Genomic DNA, 22,069 nt, shown 5'->3' with positions numbered 1-22,069 from the left:
AACCAGAGCGTGTATAACGCTTCATTTATGTATTTTTTTCTATCAGATCATATGACCTACAAAATAATAAAGTATTCTGTTGTTTTATTATTGTTCCAGTTATTATTATCTGTCCACTTTGCTGCTGTAATAATGCCCATTTCCCAGATGTAGGAGTAATAACAGCTATTTTATCTTATCTTACTCTGCAGACTGGGATTGCAGAACAAGTCCTTATCAACGTGAAAAATAAAAATGCTTTGTGTGATACAATTATATGATGGGCTATCATGCAATTATATAAAACTAGAAATGATTACGTGAATGGGCAATTCTGAGATGCAAGCACAACATTCTGAGATGCAAGCACAGCTGTATTCGTTTTGCTTCCTGGAGGGAATGCATTTGAGTCAAATAAGGGCAAACTTGCTTCACAGGTACATTTTTACATGCTTCAGTGGGAAAAAAGCAAAAAAGTGCACGTGTCAGTGCACCAACGCATGAACCGATCCACTGAATCAGCATGTTCTGAGACTGTAGAATTCAGCCACTCCTTTGCCTTCGTACGTGATAATATGTGTATTATGCATACAATCTGTGGTAAAGATCTAGTTCTTGGGCTTTAGCGTCTTGCACAATGTCATGTTTACTTATTGGTGGTATAAGGCTGCGGCCTGAAGAAAGTTATCTCATCACCAAACTGCTTTAAAAAAAAAAAAAAGAAAAGAAACGAGAATCATATTCAAATGTATGGACATGTATGGACAACACAAAAATGTGTTTAAAACATATGTGGACGACAGTGCATATGTAGTCATGTTTGCGCATCCCACACTTTGCGGTAATAACACCTCAAAGCGGGGGCCAGCAGCTTATGCCCTGAGCTGATGCTGATGGTTTGTTTTGGTAGCGGATGCGGGTCATCGCGGTCTCTTTCTAAATGCTGGAAAAAGCAAAACTTCAGGCGGAAAACAGCTGTTCTTGCGCTGTATTTATCTACGGTAAAGTACATGTTCAACTGCAGACTTATGGCTCGCGGTCAGGGTTTCCACTTTTGCGCAACCTACACTGAGTGGTCCAGGTGCAAAATGGTACGCGCGCGCGTACGCACACACACACACTCGCACGGGAGTGGGGGAAATGAAGAGAAAGAAAGAGAGAGCGAGAGAGAGAGAGGAGCCGGATGACGCTGCGTTGTTCGCGGAAGTGACTTCTGTCGTGATCGTGGAGGGGGAGGTAGGGGGAGGAGGCAGGGACGGAAAGGGAGAGGAAAGAAGAAGTTTAGAGTCTTCTTTTATGAAGTTAACCATCAAATATACAAGGATCCCGGCGGACAAAACTGTCGACCCTTTGCCCTGTTATATGAAATTAAGCTGAAATTTGTGCAACAGCAGCAACAGAGCTTGGTGGGCAGGAGGGGCATTCAAGGGAAAGGGAGGAACAGAGCTGGTAAGTTGCTCGTTAAAGTTGCCCACACTTTTTTGGGGGGGCATGGTGCGGTCTCTGCGTGCTGTGCGTCAGCTATAGCACGTATGAAAAGTGTGAGGAAACTGATTATGTGCTAAATTTGTGGTCTCCGCAGGGACACATAGTTCTGCCGGACAATTCAATGTTTCGTTGTTATGTTACGCCACGGTGCAGTCGAGCCTGTTGAGTTACTGTAAGAAATATGTAAATGGTTAGGCTGGGGCGTGCACGAGTTAACTAAATGTTTAACTTCGTGCTTTCAAACTTTGTGTGTGTGTGTGTGTGTGTGTGTGTGTGTGTTGCCAGGTTTTATTATTAAAACCTGAAACTTAAGTAAGCTGTTGTTGGAGCCTCTGTTAAAATAATGGAATAAGTTTACAAGAGAAAGTGATCAGAAGTCATCGTTGTGTCCTCTGGACGAGCAAAAACAACAGAAAGCAGGTCACTCACATGCCCTTTCTTTTTAAGAGGCGCCTATAAACTCAAACTAAGTTAGACCTGAGCAAAATAAGACAGTTATTTGAGGACATTTTTTGGTATAAAGGGCCAACTTTTTGCTGCTGTCGTCTTCTCCAACCTTCTTACTTTCCCTCTTTTGTATAAAAGCGAAAAAAAGGTGTAGGACTCTTGCACCCAGAACAAGTTTTTTCCCATCACATTGGAGATTATTATGAAAGATACTTTTCACTACTCCTTCACTATTTAGCAATTTGTGTTTATTTTGCTTTAGGGACTAAAGCCTGTCCTAGCTTTGCTGAAATCTGCCTGATTTGCTTCAGGCTATAAAGTGTCAGTGAGATAAGCCTTAGGAGCTATCAGTACACACACGAACCCACTCGCAAATCTGTACAAAATCAGACATTAAAAAAAGTTTACTTAATGTTACCCTTTTGTGCGCATCCACGGAGACCGGTCACCAAAACGCACCTCAGATGTGTAAAACAGGGTCAGTGTGACAGAGTTAAAGTTCGCGGTAAACAAGTGAAGGGCAGACAGACTATTATAGAAGCAGACTCGAGGCTATGTGCTGTGATTGAGGTAGCTGAAAGCAGTGGGCTCAGTGCTGTTATCAGGGTCAACCATACCGCTCAGACCAGCAGCCGCTGACACGATATTATATGACTCAAGTTATCTCCACCGATGAAATGGAGGCCGAGGGAAGGTCCAGTCAACATCTGATCCCAAGAAGCGGTAGATTCAGACACATGTCAGGAGCCTGACAAATAGGCCGTGTGCGTCTTAGACCCACATAAACAAACACAGGAGGACAGTTCGGGACACAAACTGTCAGCCAAAGTCGAGCGCCTCGGCCACTCCATCACACTCCAGCGTAAACCAAAATCCACTTGATTAAAATTGGATCTGTCCAATTCCCTTCAAACCCCTCGGTCACCGGTAAAAGCCTTCGCCTTGATTGACGGGGGGTGTGACACTTGATTGTTACAGCGGTTTCAGTTTGACAGCTGTGCACGGAGTCTGTGTGTCTCAGACGCACAGCCAATTCAAAAATAAAGAATTAGATTTTTGTAAGCAGTGCAAATATTACCGCAGATATTAGACTTGGATTTCGGCCTGTGGTGCATGGCTATTGACAAAACATAGTGCTGAGGTGCTAAGCTCTTATAAACACTTCGAGACTGTCGACACTACATACGCTTTTTGTGTGGGTGTCTTGACCTGTGAGGATGTGTTTTTCTCAGGTTTCTTCTGTCTGGCTCATGTACTCTGTCTGTCTCTCCGACCATGTGGGGAGGGGGGTTGTTTGTTCGCGTTTTTTTCTATTTCCTGGTGTGTATGAGCGCATTCTGGAAACCAACTGTAGGAGTTTGTTTTTGAGGCCATAGCATGTGGTTGTCCGTCACTGCCTTCTTACAATAGAGCCGAGTCTCAGCTGCGTTTCCTCCTGCGGTGCTCAGTCTAGCGCGACGTGCTCAGTGCTCAGCGCACTGCGTGAGCCACAGTTTGATTAAAATCTCGTCCCGTGCGATGCTAAAAAACAGAAGTTAGTGCAGCTTCGGCGGAATTTCATTAGCAGCGTGATGGCTGCTGATGGTTTTTCTGAATTCTGTATGAGAGACTCATGATTGTTGCATTTTTATATGCAGCGCGTTACAGCAGAGTGACTCTGTGGTGCCACGTATCTAAGTTGAAAGTCTGTTTGTGTCTTTATTGTGGTTTGTCTCTCTCTTTACTCAGAAAGCTGAGATTGCATTTTCAAACGGTATCTCTTCTTGCAGATCAGGATTCCTTCAGGCTCGCTTCACCGGAGGTCTTCAGTATATTTTAAAGTGAATAATGATAAGCCTGAATGTGCATGCCCACAAAGCAGGCTAAATATGTATATATTTAACACAGTTATTTTCTCAGTTTTAAGTAAAGTTCTTGTACTCCAAGAAACTCCAGAATTTTGTACTATCTGGGGAAGACTCTCTGCTGGGTACAGCTTAACATAATTATCATATTTGATCAATCATCACAAAATCTGAATAAAAATAGCATTTTCTTCATTTCGGTGAGTAGTAATTGCATTTTAAAAGGGATTCTGCATCTTTTATTTGATCTTATTGTGGAATACAGCTATATAACGTTCAGAAATGTGCACCAGTTGTCTTTTGCAAGGTTAACATTTCCCAGTAATCACACATTTATGTCCGAATTAAACTGTAACATTTTCAGGCAAATCACAGGTGGCTGAGCAGAAAATGTGATGTTTTTAGATGGAATGATCCCACATCTTACTTCAGCTTAGTGTTAATAGTATTGAAGTAACTCTTTAGGGTCACTTTAGGGTCAAGTTAAAATCTCCTAGCTGTTATTGTTTTGTAGCGTTGATTATTCTGTGTATCCGCTCCTCAGCATGCACTTTTCAGAAGCCACTGGTTAACATTATTCAGATACACTTGGACATAAAGCAATGTTTAAAGAAACAGCACTAAAATAAATCGACTTGGAAACTTGTTAAAATAACAGTAAAAGCAGCGACTCAGCAACATGTACTTAAATTAGATGACACAGTCTTAATGGGTGAAGTGGTGTGGTTGTCCAGTAGAAAAAAGTTGAATCAAATTGCGTTTGCACTTTGCTTTCAGCTGTTCACCCCTGTTTGCTGTGTGATCAGAACTTTTGTTAATTGAGCAAAAGCAAACTGCACAAAGTTTGCAAAGCTATGACTTAAATCCGGAAACGTATGTTTGTGTAAAAAAACAAAACAAAACCCTGACCCAAGTATTTCATGCAAACTTGAACCCTTGAAGAATTTCGATACTTGCTGCTACAGAGGACTAAAAGTTACGCCAGACAATGTTCAAAGGTTCAGCTGGAACCTCAGTGAAGAAACATCGCAGTTTCTGACAAGTAAGCCGTTAAACCGAGAAGGAAGTTGTAAGTGGAAGTCGTAAGTGGAGCAAAGCAGAAAGTGGTAGCAGGAAAGGAATGATGGAAGGAGATAGAGATGTGGGAGTGTGGTTAGAGGAGGGGTGGTGGTGGAAGCACAACCCAAAATAGCCAGCTCACATGTTTGCTGTGTGTATAGTGAGCTATGAAGCCGAGAGAAAGTACTCCTGCTGAAGCCGTGGCTAATCTAATGTTCACCCTCAGCCTAATTTTTTAAAATTTGATTGCCTTTTTCCAGTGTGCCTTCTTATTTGTGTTTATGTTTGAGACTTTCCCGTGTGAGTTACGCTTCCTCCCTCTCTCCCTTCTATTGTTCATTCTTTACTCGACTCTTTACTGTCTGTGTTGCCTTGATAATGGGAATTGATGTTAGTCAGCATCTCTGGCAAGAATCCAAGAGAAAATGTTAGCATCGAGGCCCTGTTTACTCATCTTTGCTAATTTTTTTTTTTGACTAGTTCAAATAAGGATAAGTGAGGTGGGTCAAATCACATTACACACACATACGCGCACACACACACACACACACACACACACACAGATATACAGTGTAAGAGCAGACTGCAGATGTGGCCCTGCAGCGTGTGCATTAGATCCAGAGCTCTTTCTTAGTCTGTCTCCGACTGTTTCATCTAATAAATACTGACTAGCTGCAGTTTCCACAGACTTCTGCAGGCGCAGGACACCAAAACTCACACTTGCTAACTCGCACTGGGCAAGCTGAAACACAAACAACCTACACATGCAGTCCTTTGAGTTGATTCTTTTCATTCCACAGGGTATGTTTCAACACGCACAGCGGATTTCTGCCTTTCTCCTTTCACTCTTCCTCTCTCCTTCCTTCGCTTTCCGTTACTTTATCCCTCTCAGTATCGCCCGGCCTCTGCCCTGTGTCAATGTTGTGTGTCTGTGTGCTCGATATGAAGAAGGTCCCATGACTCTCTCCACAGCTGATGCTGGGAGCAAAGCATGCTGGAAGTCAAGTGGCTGCAAGGGCGCTGGTTGGAGCACGCTGTAATTTGCTCTTTGATTTCTGTGCGTGTGTGCTTGTCTGCGACTGTGTATGCTTTTGTGTACTGTGTGCTGATGTGCACCTTGGTGTTTTTAGGGCTACAGACTCACATGCTGCCTGTGCTGGCCGATGGAATATATGGTAAGACATTAAAATGGTACAAGCAGCTGATCAAAAAAACACATCGTGCCACAGTGGCAAAGGAGTTGCTGCTTCTAAATTTCTGATATGATATAGAAATGAACAGACTCTCGCATCCAGCCCTGGTGGGCATATGTGTAAAATAAGCATTATTTGTTAAAGCACTGTAATTTCAGGGCTGCACAATTACACCAAGAATAAAATAAAATTGCTCTCAAAGATACTGTGGACACAAGAGTGATTGTAGTTGGTGTGCAATATTTCACCAATTAAGATGCCTCCTTTCCATTTTCATGAAATTATAATCGAGCGTTATGAAAGTGTCATGTTTCAGGCTTTGATATGAAACAAACTGGAACGTTCTCTGACCCATTTAAAAGGGTTTCCAAGTAGCATATGCAACATAAAACAAAAACCTTATTCAAGAGATTTTTCAACAAAGCGCAGCCTTCTAAGAAGCAGTACAGTGTGATGCAGAAAAATCACACGCCCCTCCTTTTTTACTCCTCATTTGCCGTCTTTAATATTGCACAAGTTTTCACCTGCAAGAAAGAACTGGAAACTAAAGTCGTTTTGAAATCGTGCTTCAGTAATTGTACAGCCCTGTGCATGTAAATTTATTGTGGTTTGAATGGGATGTTAACTTTACTTCCTCTGCAGTTTATTAGTTGCACCCAAATAAAACAAATGCAGTTGGAAGCTGTGAGATAAATCTTACCTTTATGAGCTAAAAAACCCATATCTATATTTTCAGATGGATATTTTTGGTTATTTTTGGAGGTTGCGGCTCCATGGAGAAGAAACTGGCTGAACTGCAGTAGTTTTCAATTCAATTCAATTTTATTTATATAGCGCCAAAACACAACAACAGTCGCCTCAAGGTGCTTTATATTGCACACTAGATCGTACAATAAGTTTTAGCTGGGTGTACTGAATAAACTGTCAGCTCAGTGTGGTTGCTATCTTTTTAATGTAAATTCAAGATGGCACCTGAACTGTTAATTCACTCAGTCTAATAAGGGAGCACAAAATGTTCAGTTAGGTCAACCCTAAGCCACAGTGTACCGTGTGTTTCACTGGTTCTGGGCGTCTTGCAGGCTGCGGGTGGAGGGTGACTTCTTCGCCACTCATGCCCATCACTACCAATCAGAACGAATGCTAGCTGCCTGCAGTTGTCTCATTATGAACCTTCACATCCTTGAGTGCACTGCTTGAGCTCATGATAATGGTGTAGTGGTGAAAATTGGTACTGCGGGGACTGTTTGGGGTGTCATTTGAGGACTCTCTGCTATCCACTCTGCTGGGTTCCTGTGTCACTCTATGTGTGGTTTCCTCTACTTTCCGCAACACTGCCTTCTCATCAGATGCGCTCGAATGTCAAGACCAATCTGTGGGATTTCTGCTTTATGTCTTCCAGTCTTTTCCCCTAGAGTGCTGTAGTCATGTAGTAACATTGGAAATATTTATCATGCGAGTGCAGTCTTCTTTCTTTTTTCCCCTCACTTTGTCCACTTTTATCAAGGTTATATGGAGTGACCTCATGTCACAGCACACAGAGGCTATCTATATCCATCCTTCCTCTCTCTCTCACTCTCTTCCCCTCACTCTTTAACTGTGTTTCTCAGGTTACCAAACATGAATAAGGGAGGAGCGTTGAATGCCCAACATGAACAGCCCACCCTCCACATGCACACACAAACACATGTATCCACCATCCCTTCCCTTCTCTTCCCTTCCCTTCATTCCTCCTTCCCCATCCCCATCTCCATCTCCCCTTGGAGTGTGTGCATTTCTGAGTAGAAGTGCAGCATCTTGCTGTGCATACACATGTATACTGCTAAATGACTCTGGCTGCAGAGAGGAGGTGGGGGGAAGGGAAGGAAACAGGAAGGAGGTAGCATGGGAGAAAAGAAGGTGGGGAGGGCACAGGCTGTGGCGCGGTCGTGTGTGTGTGTATGAAAGAGAGAGAGAGAGAGAGAGAATGGGAGGCAGCATCACCCACCCAGACTGGGAGGAGGGGAGGACAGACAGTGTGCTTGTGCCTCTAACAGACAGACAGAGGTGGAAGGAAAGTGGGGATGAGAGACAGACGTGAGGGGAGAAGAGGAGCACAATGAAGGACTACCATCATCCATCCTGGCAACACTGCCATTTCACCATCTGCTGAAAGAGTGAGAGTGAGAGAGAGAGAGAGAGAGAGAGAGAGAGAGTGAGAGGAGGGACGAAAAGAGGAGGCAGCCAAACGGAGGAGAGGATAGATGGAGAGGAGCTGCCGGCAGTGACTTTGTGAATTAATCGAGCGGAAGAGCGGATCAGAGGAGAAGCACGTTTTTCGGGGAGTGGACGAAGGGAAAGCTAGGAAGAGGAAGGAGAGGACGAATGATCGGACAGGCTGTGGCCGTTTAAACATTAATGTGGTTCTTATGTGAAAACGGAACCTAGCTTTAGGAGAATCACCGTGGATTATCAATTGCATGCTTTATAAACCAAAAAAGGAACTACTTCGGTTTTTGTTTTATTTTTTTGTTTTGTTTTTTTGCCATTCATTAAAACACTTAGGGAAATCGATAAGACTCACTTTATAAAGAACAGTTTAATTACTTTTTCTTTTCTTTTTTTGGAAATACAGACTCCCTTTGTGATTTTCTATTTTCTTTTCCTATCCTTCATGAGCGTAGGATCTACTCTGCAGGATGTTATACAATCATTCTAATCTTTGTTAGCTGCTGCACAGAATATTCAGGTTGTTTTTATGCAAGTTTTCTAAACATCAGTAGTCTTTTTGATGTTAATTCTTGGTGAAATTCTTGTTTATACAGTTATTAGAAAAGAGATTATTGTTCTTTGAAAACAGTGTCAGTTTTACATGCCCTAGTCGGAGTCGGTGCAAGCGACCGACGTCGGATGTCAACATTGATTGGGTTTTATGGCTTGCGTGATGCCGGCCAAACTTTGATCATTTCCTGAACCATATTGATCTTTCTAGGAGTCTGTAGTTTTTCTCCTGTTGGATGAAAAAAAAGGAGCTCTAATGTGGAGCCTTTGATGGAGCTACTAATTGCTTGCAATGTGATTTGACAAAGCGATTATCTCTTTGTCTGAAGATTTCTGCTGTTGTCAGGACTTCTCAGTATATATCCTCTGCAGGCATCTCTTTTAATGTCTGTTGCCATAGCAACGGGCAGCAGCTGCAGACAGAACAAGATGTAAAGTTGGTTTTCCTTGTCCTATCTTTTTAACTGGTGCTGTGCCATTAGGTAATTGTATATATTTACTAGATAAAACAAGATTAGTCCATTATTTGTGTCAGTTTTTAGAGTTTTTGTGTCCCTTCTTCTCTACTAGACAGTCCTTGTCTTTGCGGAGCTCGGCAAGCTCCGGGAATCAGGGTTGTTTCAGGTCACCTGTCTCCCCCTCCCAATTCTCTGTGTTCGCCTTGTACGACTCATCTCCGTCCAGCCTGTCCCGATCTCACATTTATTAATGGCAACTACCATTTCCATCAGTCAAACTGATGAGTTCTTATCAGAAGTGACTGGATGAATTAGATTACAGTACTGATTTCACTTGTACATATCACAGCTGCGTGGCCCCAAGGCCACCAATCACCAGTCATTAGCTGTGGTTGTCACAGCCTTTTCCTTTTGCTGTTTGTCTCTAGGTGACTCAGGATTTCTCTTCCTGTAGAGGGTCATCTCCTCTGCAGTCACCTGACCTACACTGTGTTCGGTGCACTAAAACATCCCTGGGAAGAACCAGGGTTAACTCTGCCCATAGAGCATTTCAGCAGCTCCCTTTTTTTTTAACAGCACCTGAATTTCTCTCCAGTGTTAGCAAGTCTACCGAGGTTGAATAGTTTGCCTTTTTAAGTGCTATTCATCTCTACGGACTAAGTTCTGGTTTTATTAGATGTGTGACAGACCCTTTTGTTTAATCTGCATGCTCTTTGATTGTCCAAGTACTGTGAGTGTGTGCGTGTTGTGACTTTTCCAGCCATACTACTTTACAGCTTTCTGGAGATCATCCCAGCCTGTCTTGCAGTTCATAAGTATGACTGGATCCTCCATGGTGCTTTCTGGCCAAGACCAGATGGATGACTAGCTAGAATTGCTAGACAATCCCTCTGTGGTGCTAGACTGGTGTAGGCGACTGTTCCTTTGCCATGCATTGAGCGCCCACCACAAGCATGCGGGCTGTCCTTCAGGCAGAGTGAAGTTCTGAAATCTTAGTGTGAGGAGAAAAAAATAATCAGCCTTTTTTGCTTGGCATTACTGAAACGCTGGTGCCACTTTTACAGACTTGTATGTGTTGTGGAACTTGTATGTGTTGCTCCCTCTCCTTTGAGGGAGCAAAGGTCAACAGATTGTAAGTATGACTAGTGCCTCAGCAGCACTAAGTTGTAGGCCAGCCAGCCAGCTTACTGCTGGACTGTAGGTGTAGCTTTGCCTCCTACTGAGGTCAAACTGTTGCAGACTGTTTTAATTGTGGGGCTCCGGTTTGTGAGAGACTGTTAATGTAAACAGACTGTTGTTTGCCTTCTAGATTGGACTATGCAGACTATGAGATGTGAGATGGTGTCTGTACAGTAGAGAGAGCTTACTTGCTGCTTGATAAGCCCTGCCTTAGATAAGGAAGGAATATAACTCTTGGCTCGTTCATATCATCTGTGACAGTGTCAATATTTTTCTCTCAGGTAAATAACTCTGTTCTGCGATTGCTATTTGAACTAGGCCGTAATAAAGTTACAGGGTGAGAACAGCCGTGCATAGAGAAATCAGCCTAACAGCAGTTTTGATTGAGCATTTCCAGCTGGGCGAGTGACTACATGTTGAACACTGGTGAGCCTCCAGCACCATTCAGGGAACCCTGGGTTGGGAGTTCAAACCTGACCAATCAGGTCTCATTACCATCACAACAAGACCACCGGTAGTCGTCATCAGCCAATGACCTACATTCTTCAGTGTTACATCACCACCGTGCTACTGCAGTGTGTGTCACTGTACCAGACACAGGCAGCATCTCAGACTCAAACTACCGCTATCTAATGGTGCTCCAGGAAGAAAAAAAAACAACACCCTATGTGGCCAGTTTTAGGGAACACACTTGAAACAAGACAGGCTCACTTGTTTTAGCCATATCAGGAACATCAGTCAGGAACAGATTCAACTCTGCCAGTGCAGTCTTAAGTACTTAACTTTTTGTCTTTAGGGTTTCTGTTGGTGTCAAAGGTTACCATGCCTAGCCTTTAACCATCTATAATCCTAAAGCTAAGGGAAGCAGAAAGACAGGGCTCAATATTATTATTATTTATTTTTATTATTTTTTTCGACTGAGGGACTGTTAAACAGGACAGCCTGGAGAACGGGCGAGCAGACGAGGGAGGGGGAGAGGGGGAGCGAGAGATCATCTGGAAGAGGAGAGAGGAAGTGGTGGCGCGGGAGAGGGCGGAGGCGTTGGAGAGACAGAGGTTGGCGGAGTACATAGTGTGGAGGAAGAGAGAAGACTTCCAGGATAAGAGAGGAGACAGAGAGAAGGGAGGAAAGAGTTCAGAGAAAGGGAAGGCGCCTGCGCCAGAGGTAATCTGGAAGAGAAGAGAAGAAGAAGAAGAAGCAGGGAGAGAGAGAGCGAGGGCCATTCAGAGAGGACATGAAAGCATTTGGAGGAAGAGAGAGAGGGAGTGAAAAGTAGGCGTTAAAGAAAGTGTGCTGCTACCAAGAGTTGGAGACTAGCCATACATCAGTAAGAGCCTCCTCTCTCTTCTTTAGCAGTTCTGGGCTTCATTGAGCTCTGCAGGTGCTTGCTGTCGTATCGACCAGTTGAGGCTGTGTATAATGTGCGCCTCGCTGCCGCGTTAGCGTGCACGGCCCTCCTTGCAATCCCCTCGCTGGCTGCTAATAGGATTTTTATGGGCCCGTGTCAAGCAGGATAGAGCTGCCAAGGGGAGCTGCTTCACACGTGCACGCACAAGTGCATGCCAACACGAACATACACAGATAATCAAAGAAGCATTGTAGGCCGGCAAGGTTTATACTGCCTCACACATGTAGACACATCACATAGAAATGCTCACCCCTCAGAGCAGTAGGACATACACATGAGGGGGTGTTCAGAGAGACAATCACTTGTGCTGATTCTTCATGGTGCTGGTGACAGCTGAATTACTGGGCCTCACTCAGAGGCTATTAAGTTGGGACAAGATAGTCACAGATATTGTTTTACATCATGGCAAAACACCAAGAGCAACAGTCTGTGGACAGCTAAGAAGCTATTCATCAGTTCCTGGGAACTCAGAAAACACTCAAGTAAATTTCAAAATGAACTCATGACAACATGAGCTGCACTGGTGCACTAAAAAGCTTTTTTGTCTGTGTTTTACCATTAACTGGGACACCCAACGTTTCCTCTGTGCTTTTCCTCATACTGCTTTCATTGTGGATAAAGCCGTTTTTAAAGCAGTTGGGTTTTGGCTGCCTGGAAACAAGTGGAGGACACACAACCAGACAGATGGATGCAGCTCTTACACTGAGCAAGACAGACAGATGGCTGTTTGTCCTTTTAGAGAAAAACTTTGAATACTGAGACAAAGAGACTTTGAATCACGAGAGCCTGTGTGGACTTGCACGGATATAAAAACTGACACTGCAGATTCATTATGATTCAATTCATTATGGAGAAAACAAAGTACACCCATTTTCGGAGTGAATCACTGAGCTCAACTGACGAAACAAACTCCAATCCATCATCGTTTCCTCCTTCCAGTCCTGTCACCCCCCTCACACCCTCCCCTGGCTTACCTTCCTCTCTCTCTTCCTCATCTCTCACTCCCATTTTGCCCCCCTCCTCTCCCCAACAAGCTGAGAACAGCCCCACCACCTTCTGCTCCTTCTTCCCCAGGATGGGCTCTCTTCGTCTGGGTGTCTCAGCTACTCTTCTCCCAGGACTCAAGGCCTCAAGCAAATCACAGGGAGCTCAGGCACCTCAGGCGCCTGTTGAGTCCTCTGGGGATGACAGGAGCAACTCTAGCTCCTCCCCACCACTTCATCACCCTGTTTCGCTTCTAACTGCTCCTTCTCCCCCTCCCCGACCTCCTCTGCAGGACATGAACCGGCTAGGAGGGGTGTCTAGGAGGGCACGGGTGGAAGGAGGGCAGCTGGGAGGAGACGAGTGGACGCGCCATGGCTCCTTTGTCAACAAGCCCACCCGTGGCTGGCTGCACTCAGACAATGTGGTCAGCACCACCGGTGTTTCCTACACTGTACGGGTAAGTGGGTGGCACATTCTCAGTAACCTCTAGCTTAAATGCAAAGTTGCACGTCACCAAGCTGTTTCTGTGCATATAAACCCTTCATTTTTAGAAACTGAGTCAGAAATGAGGAAAGGATACTATTGCTTTCTTCCTCTGTTGTGTTCCCTTGGTCCAATGGGACCGGGATGTAGGAAATGTCTAATGTTAATGTTTTGCCTTCCTGTTTCCTGGGTAGTACATGGGATGCGTGGAGGTGCTACAATCAATGCGGGCGCTGGACTTCAACACCAGAACTCAGGTCACCAGGTGAGATTACACACAGCTCATCGGCTGCAGGTTTGACCTTTCTCTCGTTTCATTTCTGCTTTGTTTCTGAGGGGGCGAGATGTTAAAAGTGTGGTTATACTTTGAAAAATGTTGGCGGCTCACACATACATCACTCACCTCGCATTTACTCCTTTGCCCGCTCGCTTGCTTTCCGTCCTGCTTCCGCTCCATTTTGCTTGCGGGGCTTGTTTCTTTCTGTTTTAGCATATGACTGCATCTGCCCGTGTGTGTTTGCATGTACACGCCTGCCGTTCTCAGAGCCCCCAAATTAGAATGTTCTGGAATCCTGGTGGTTTCCATCTGGTTTCCGCAATGATGTTTGTCTCCGTGGCAAAGACGAGCCCAGTCGCCAGGGACGATAAATTCTATCACCCGCTGCCAGATCTCATTTAATATCCATAAATGTGAATCTGGGAAGGTGTTTAGGTTAATTACATGCCATTTGCAAACATGCATGTTTTTCATTTTTCAGGGAAGCTATCTCTGTGGTGTGTGAGGCAGTACCCGGTGCCAAAGGAGCCCGCAGGAGAAAGGTACGCGCTACATACAGGAGCATACACCCATACAGAGCATTATTTATTTATAAGACTTAAGTGGACAGCGTTATGAAGAGTTTTCTGGATAAGAACTAGATTTAGCTCGGTTGTCCACCCTGTGGTCAGTGGGCTATTTAGTCTCATGTATACACACAAACGCACAAAGAGCCATGTATGCATGATTTTAGAGGATATTACATTAAGTTGCATTCATAACCTGGAGTTTTTCCAATTTGTTATTACACTGATCCTAAACTATAACCATTACACATTTGGCACTTCCTTTTTTCCATAATGTGTCTTTGCTAACTGATTTAGGTCCCCAAAACGTGAGTATAGCTGGCCCACATGCACATAAACAAAGTTTGTATGGCTATCTTTATGAGCACATTCACTGACTTAATCCATTCCCTTGCCTCTTTATCTTCATAGAAGAGCCTATCCCTAATCTAAACCTAATTATAACCTTAACCTACACACAAAAATCAGGACCAACCAAAATGTCCCCACTTTTTCTCCAGTGATCTAAAAGTCAGTGGTTCCGTCAAATATAGTTTTACAAGTACACACATACACACACAAATCTTGATTTAGGCTGATTGTACACTTCTGTGGTTAGCCGACTACTCACAGGTAATTACCAGTCACTCTCTGATCTCTCTTTTCCCTCCCTGTTGTCACAAGGGAGGCTGGAGAGGTGGAGTAGAAGGTTGTGTGGAGCCAGCGTCAGGCCAAAGGAGCACAACAGATTAGCAGACACAGCCGCCAGTCTGCTGTTTAAAGACTGCGAGTGTCTGTGCACAGTATTCCTGTAAACCTAAAAACATCCACCCAAACAGTCTATAAAACAGGTGGCTATATTCAGCTGCCTGCTGCTGTAGCAGGGTTTGACCAAGGAATGTCTGACAGTATAGCACAGCAGACAAAATACAGTTATAGGATATAAACTAGAATAGATTAAACTAGTCTAGTGCCTCTGATTTGGCAGGACTGAGGTTAATGTGGCCAAGCATGTGGTTCCTGTCCTGTTGCTCCTGCTTTTCTCCCTGCACACTCTAAACATTTTGGAACAAATATGGATGAAAGCCATGAGAACAGTAGGAGGATTTGGATAAACGTGCTGGCGCAATAATGCTGGCACAATAGTGCTGGCATGGTCTGTGTGATGCTCTTGGCCCAGGCTACAGTATGTGAACTGTCCTGTCTATTCCCAATTGGTCGCAGTTGGCCTTGGAGACAGGATCACTTTCACAATTGCAGCTGTTCTCCCACTCCCACACACACAGGCATTTCCACACATATGCCCACAGAGTCATGCTGAGGCAGGGAGCACTCAGTGGACTATCATGCTTTGTTGAATTTTTAAAAAAAACAAAACGTCCTGTTGCTTTTGGTTTGGGCACCTTGATTTGATTATTACTAAAACCGCTCTCTCTCCTTTTGCAGCCTTCTTCTCGCTGTCTAACGTCCATCCTGGGAAAGAGTAATTTACAGTTTGCAGGCATGACAATCAGCCTCACCATCTCGACCAGCAGCCTCAATCTGCTGGCCTCTGACTGCAAACAGGTTAGAACGAAGCTCTAACCTCGAGCTGCTGTTTTCTCAAACTCTACCCAGGCATTTCGTTGAGCTGTCCTTGAAAGCCAGTAATCTCGCTTTTGAGTCAGAATTACACTTGATTGTCTGAGCTCTCTGTTGTAGCTATGGGGCATGTTTTCAGGTACCCTGAGTGCACTTAGCCTGTGGAGTTTACTGAAGCAGAGTAAACCTGGGGATCTCTTTGCTTGAGGGATTTTTGTGTGGATTTTGTGACGTTTTCTTACTTTCGAAGACCAATCTACAGATGATTTATTTCAAAAATTATAAATGTTTTTATTTTTTGCCTTCATAGTTGCATTGTAATCATTCCCACTGCTTTCAGCTTCTTGTTAATGGTGTAAACATGTTTAGTTCACTAAAATGTTAAAGGTGGTTGAATCTCAGTGATATAAACATCATTTTTTTAAAAGAAATTCTCAGTATTTTTCCATATGTATTATGTATTGTGACCTCCTGGAATATTCAGGAGATGCCCCGATATATATTTAGAACTGCTTCTCATTGTTTGCCTCATTTACTCTGGATGCTGCACAAATCCCTCTTAACCATTGTCTTGATTCCTGCTTTACCACAAGGCAGGATGTGATCCTCCTCTTAGACCTCTAATGAGTTAATAGCTACTGCACGATGTTTATCTTTGGGGAGATGGTATACAGTGGTGTAGTGCATTCGCATTAGCGCGAAGAAACATGTCATGCAGAACATATACCAAATCACAATTAAGGACTCAGATACAGACCACACTTTGTGCTTGAAGCATTAGCAAGTGTTGATGCTGTTATTGATCTAACATGGGTGGTTGTTGCAGACTGTTAAAAAGGTGTTCCATCCATTGTCCCTACTTAGTTTTTATCTCCGCTGCAATTGATGGCGCTCAATGGAGGAAAAAGCACTTTTCTCAGTAATGATTCCACATTTGTCTTTTCATCCACATGCTTTCATTTCACTTCCCACATACTTCATGTCACCCACGTGCTCTCCTTCTCTCTCTCCTTCTTTCTCCCTCTCTCTTCCTCTCTCTCTCTTTCTCCACAGATAATCGCCAATCATCACATGCAGTCCATCTCTTTCGCCTCTGGAGGAGACCCAGTGAGTCAGCCAAACCCTGTTTCTCAGCTGAAATCTCACTCTCGCCTTTTTCCATCTTTCTTCAGCCAGCATGCTCTTCCTCCTTGCCTTCTGTCATTGTCTATTGCTCTGAATACCACTCACTTTATTGCAGCCTTACTGGATTGCCTGGACTGCAGTCCCTCTTTCCAGACCTTATCTCTTTACTTCCTATCGTCTCTCTCTTTTCTTTAAGCTCTGTAAGTTTTTAACTTCTGCTGTGGCTTAAACACCAACGTCTTCGCTTTACCTCTTTCTTCTTATTTCTCTTCTTAGCTTTTCTGTCCTAAACCTGCCCTTCACTTTTCCCTCCTATTGATTTTTCCCTTTCTGACTGTCTTCCTTGTCGGTCTCCCTCAGGATACAGCTGAGTACGTAGCATATGTGGCCAAAGATCCAGTCAACCAGAGAGGTAAGCAGAAATGGCAAAATGACAGCCTCACCAAGGTAGCAGCTGCCAGTGTAGATAAAATGATCCTTTAATACATGAGAGTAGTTGCTTTCATTGCACTGTGCAACTAGTCCTCTTTTTTTTTACTTTCAGCAAATATAACCAGACATTTTCATTAATGTATGAACTGAATTAATCTTAAAATAAGTAAATCAAACTTAAATAGCTCTATTAGCTGTTTATTCCCCTTTGAATTTGCCAAATACCCCGCTAGAGCTAAGACATTACACACCCAGTGTGCAGAGAAAAGGCAGAAGTACATTTTCCACCAAATGTCTATTTTTGAAGTCCCATAGGTTGTTTGCAAGCTAAATTTGTTAACTTGTGGCTCATCTTTCTCAGCTGAAAAAGCAAAAACACTCCTCAGTTTAATACTGAAAGTGAAAATCATTGGGCTAGATTATTGACATTAAAGTTCTAACATGCAGTGCTTATAAAAAAAGAAGCCATCCTATTGCTTATGTAATTTCTTGAGTTAAAACTAGAGTGTGTAAAGTGTATTCGAGCTGCTACATGTGTCCCACAGCATCGCACATAATAAAAATGTACATGCATACGTGCTTTTGTATTCTACCTGTATCTGAACGTATTTGTATGTTGGAGCACATGCTTCCTTCAAAAGAAGCCTGCTTATCAGCTTTTTGTGCCTCCTTATTGCAGCATGTCATATCCTGGAGTGTTCAGAGGGTTTAGCCCAGGAAGTCATCAGCACCATTGGTCAGGCCTTCGAACTGCGTTTTAAACAGTATCTAAAAAACCCTCCGAAACTGGTCACACCTCATGACAGGTAACTGTCGCTTACACAAACCCAAACCAAGAGCTTGTATTTGCATATTGTCTCGTATAATTTGTTTCTGTATCTGTTCTCTGTGACAGAATGGCTCCATTTGATGGCTCTGCATGGGAGGAAGAAGATGATGAGGCTGCTCCGCCTCCTGATGTCCCGTACTATAACAATTTCCCTGGAAAACAGCCTCCCCCTGCTGGAGTGATTGACATGAGGACCCGGCCTGGTGCCACGCTGGTGAGAACAGTGCATATTAACATGAAAGAAGGAAGACAAGCATAACCCCCCCCCCCAAAAAAAAAATTAATTAATTAATTACTTGTGTCATTCCTAAGTGATAGATAAATAGATTATAATCATTTCACTAGCCAGAAAAGAACATTTTTTTTGAGGATGCCCACATGGTGCACTCATTCAGCATTTGTTTGTACCCCTCTGTGTCTGCAGCCTTATGGACAGCCCGGTCAGAATGACATTCATAAACAGCCTCTGCCACCCCTACCAGGTGAGCTCTGTCACTGCCTGCATGTGTGCATCTCTTTGGACTTGATCTGTCATTCCTGTCCTTTTTTTCTTTTTTGGTTACTAACATATTTCTTTATATCATTTGTTGTTAAATCATGAGAAATTGGTCAGACTTTCTCTCCGTTTCTGCCCTGTTTAGTCCTGATAAAATTCTTAGAATTGCAAGGAAGTGAGAATATGTGGCAAAGTTCTTCCTGTGTTTGTGCAACTTTTACTTATTTCCTTTTTTATTTTGTTTTTTCTTAGTGGGTGCCAAAGAAGGTGGGCGGGAGATGTTTGATGACCCTTCGTACGTCAACGTAGATAAACCTCGTCTCCCAGCTGCAGCAAACGGAAATGCTCACAAAGACGCTTTCGACATGAGTAAGTGTCTTTTTGTGCGTTTTTGTTGGAAATCTGCTAAGTGAAGTTCAAATGGACTGCATCCTGAACACTAGTGCAAATCATTAGCCTGTGAGAAAACTAAATAAGAAAGGTAATTTGTGATGTGTGTGGGTTGTAATTAAGATGACCAAAATTTCTGGCAATTGCAATCAGCTATTTTTCTTTCATGTGAGAAGAAAAGAGGGTTAATCATTGGGCTCGTGAGATGAGTAAAGTAGTTTGTATTTTACATTTCCATATGACTGATGCTAATTGGCAGTGGAGCTCTCCACAGAAGTCAGCCTCAGAGGAAGATAAGGATATTAGAATGTCTTTGTCCATTACAGGGGCAATTTATATAAGATTATTGATTGACTACATAAAGCTTTTCACATTAACGGCAGAGTCCACAACTGTGTGCAGCATCTGTCAGAGTCAATGTGGTTCACTTCCCTATTTATCGGTCGTGCAGAAATGCAGACAATGCTATGGGATCCTACAGGACAACATGTTATCCACAGTGAAATACAAAATAATAAATTTCTGTGTGTTCATTTTTCAAGAGCCACTTGATGATGCCCTGGGGGTTTCTGGGCATGGAGGCCCAAACTCAGTGACAGCAGTGCCCTCTATGGTGCAGCAGTTACAGTCTGAAATCTGGTTCCACGGGAGCCTAAGTCGTAAGGAAGCAGAGAAACTGTTGACCCGAGATGGCGACTTCCTGGTGCGGGAGTCTGGAACCACACCTGGGCAGTACGTCCTCACGGGACAGCAGGGTGGTCAGCCCAAACACCTGCTGCTCGTTGACCCAGAAGGAGTGGTACGTCATGAAACGATCAAATTCATAACAGAGATTTCAGAGTGGAGTGTTATATTGGTGTTGAAGCTTACTCTAATTTATTCCCTTTTTCTTTTTTTAGGTCCGTACAAAAGACCATCGGTTTTCGAGTGTCAGCCACCTGATCAGTTACCACATGGACAACAGACTTCCCATTGTGTCAGCTGGGAGTGAAGTGTGTCTGCAACAGCCAGTAGAGCGCAGGGCCTGACCTTACCCACACCAATGAAATACACCACCAAAAACATACACTCCTACTATTATATCAGTTCTGCACAACATACACGACCACACACACACACACACTCATTTCCTTTAATGCACACAGAAACACTACACCTAACACACAACGATACATATGCACACACATTGCAAAGAAAGCCAAAAAAAAAAAATAGAAAAAATATCACCAGTTTCTCTGCAAAATCACTCACTTGCTGCTGTTGCTATATTTCCTGTCCAAACTGTGATCTACAGTTCCTTCGCTGACATCACCGACGATCAGGCGCATTCCTCCAAAGCTGAGAAGCACTGCTGCAATTTCTCAGCCTACTGTGAACCAGGAAGGAGCCCTTTGCAAATTACAGAATGGGGCAGAAAACAAATGCAATCTTTTTTTCTTTTTGTTTTTTAAGAAAAAAAATCTTTATGTGTAATTATGAAAGAAAAATGGAAACGTAATACTACATGGAATCGTGTACTGAAATGGCAGAACTGAAGAGTGTGGAAAGGAACATTAAGGGACATGGAGGGAGATCTTCAGTACTTCTAAGCATGTGCTTTTTTTATTCTTTCTGAAAGGAGGGAAAAAAATCCTCCTCAGACTGTTGCTGGAGCATTTTAGATAAAACACAAACTGGATGGCAAGAGTTCTTTGTTTCCGAGACTGAACTAGGCTCAAACACAAACTCTCACAGCAATCCTTAGTATAAAATAATTCGGCTGGAGAATATGTGTACAGGTATACGAGTTTGGTTCCGATCTCATCAGAGGGCCACCCCCAACCCCAACTTCTCCTCTTTTAAGGACTTTTAAACCCCTGGAGGAAAGCCTGTATGCAAATCTAGGACTGCTATGCCAATGACCTTCATATACTGTATATTCTTTTTTTTTTTTTGTATTTCTGTCTATTATCTTGGCACTCATCAATCAAAGGACACTCTGAGTACACAAGGATCAAATCAGCTGTATCCTCCCAATCCCTTTCTAAACGCAGACGTACACACCTTTTACACAACTGAGTCAGCACCACCTGTCATGCCAAAGAACATGAACTTGGTTGAAAAGGAAGCAGAAAAGGAAGCCATGAATATTAACAACTCCTATCGATCTTGTGCGCTTGCGGCATCGGAGCAAATGTGTGTAGAAAGAAATGCATTTCGAAACGCGCCTGTTTTAAAGTGGAGAGGAACGATTGTGTGCATGGGGGGGCAATAAAGGAGAGTTTTAAAAAATACATCAAAATCAACCACAACACAAAATTCAGTAAGTTTGGAGAAGCTTAGACGAGATATTATTGAGCTATTGGTTTACATTAAACACCTTAATACACGTTTGCATCGACAATCTATGTGTTATATCTTTTAGAGAGTATCCTAATTGAAAAGAACAGGTAGCGGGAGACCCCTTTGACAAGTGTTTAACAGTCTAAGCAATGAATTTCCTTCTGCAAAAACAATGCAAGTTATGTCATGGTAACTGGTTATGTAATTTTGATGTTCGTGTTTTATTGAATCGTTTGAGAGAATAATGAACGATTTCCAAACCTTTTATGCTCCAAGGTTAGACGGATATTGCTTGCAATGAAATGTTCAGCCAAAGGTTGCTCCTCGGCGTGCTGTGTTCACAGACTTTTGAGGATCAGGAGGGAGAAGTTCACGTTATTGTTTACTGTTTTCCTCCTCCCTCACTTCATGATGTAGTTGTTTTTGTTTTTTATATATATTTATATATATATATATACCTTTTTGATCGTGCCTTGTTTCTTCAATGCAGTCATGTCACTCCAATGCAGTCACCTTATGTACTTAATTCAAATGTAGTCAGCTACAGGAGAATCTTACAAAAAAAGTCTCAGTTTATCAACAACTTTGCAAAAATGACACTCCGGTAAACACACGCAAACAGATCTAGTGATGGCAATCTCCTCTGATGCACGTTCTCGCGTTCAGCTTACAGTCACAGATACTTGATGTCACCATCTGGGGGGGAGTGGGGGTCGGGGTGGTATGGGATCGGGGTTTTTCCTGATCATCTGTAAATAACATAAATTTTTCGACTGATAAGCTTAAGTGATGG

The 22,069-nt window shown here is 43.2% G+C and overlaps 1 protein-coding gene across 3 annotated transcripts; it reads left to right on the top strand.

Annotated features, from left to right (window-relative positions):
- Nucleotides 1-1,239: 1,239 nt before the first annotated feature.
- Nucleotides 1,240-21,996, top strand: shc1 (SHC (Src homology 2 domain containing) transforming protein 1). Of its 3 annotated transcripts, XM_063488682.1 has the most exons (13): nt 1,240-1,428; nt 13,089-13,253; nt 13,474-13,544; nt 14,038-14,098; nt 15,548-15,667; nt 16,736-16,789; nt 17,168-17,219; nt 17,919-18,045; nt 18,135-18,282; nt 18,493-18,550; nt 18,817-18,933; nt 19,497-19,753; nt 19,854-21,994. In XM_063488682.1, exons 2-13 carry the CDS (start codon nt 13,092-13,094, stop codon nt 19,980-19,982), a joined length of 1,356 nt encoding a protein of 451 aa, XP_063344752.1. In that variant the 5' UTR covers nt 1,240-1,428; nt 13,089-13,091; the 3' UTR covers nt 19,983-21,994. The 3 variants fall into 3 exon arrangements, with proteins under 3 accessions (XP_063344752.1, XP_063344751.1, XP_063344749.1); XM_063488679.1 differs by lacking the exon at nt 1,240-1,428 and having other exon boundaries at nt 8,005-13,253; nt 19,854-21,995; XM_063488681.2 differs by lacking the exons at nt 1,240-1,428; nt 16,736-16,789 and having other exon boundaries at nt 8,004-13,253; nt 19,854-21,996.
- Nucleotides 21,997-22,069: the final 73 nt, after the last annotated feature.

The sequence above is a fragment of the Pelmatolapia mariae genome, linkage group LG10_11 (assembly GCF_036321145.2).
Source record: "Pelmatolapia mariae isolate MD_Pm_ZW linkage group LG10_11, Pm_UMD_F_2, whole genome shotgun sequence".
Lineage (NCBI taxonomy): Eukaryota > Metazoa > Chordata > Actinopteri > Cichliformes > Cichlidae > Pelmatolapia > Pelmatolapia mariae.
The sequence above is the reverse complement of the archived record's forward strand: the minus strand, read 5'-3'. Positions and strand labels throughout refer to the sequence as shown.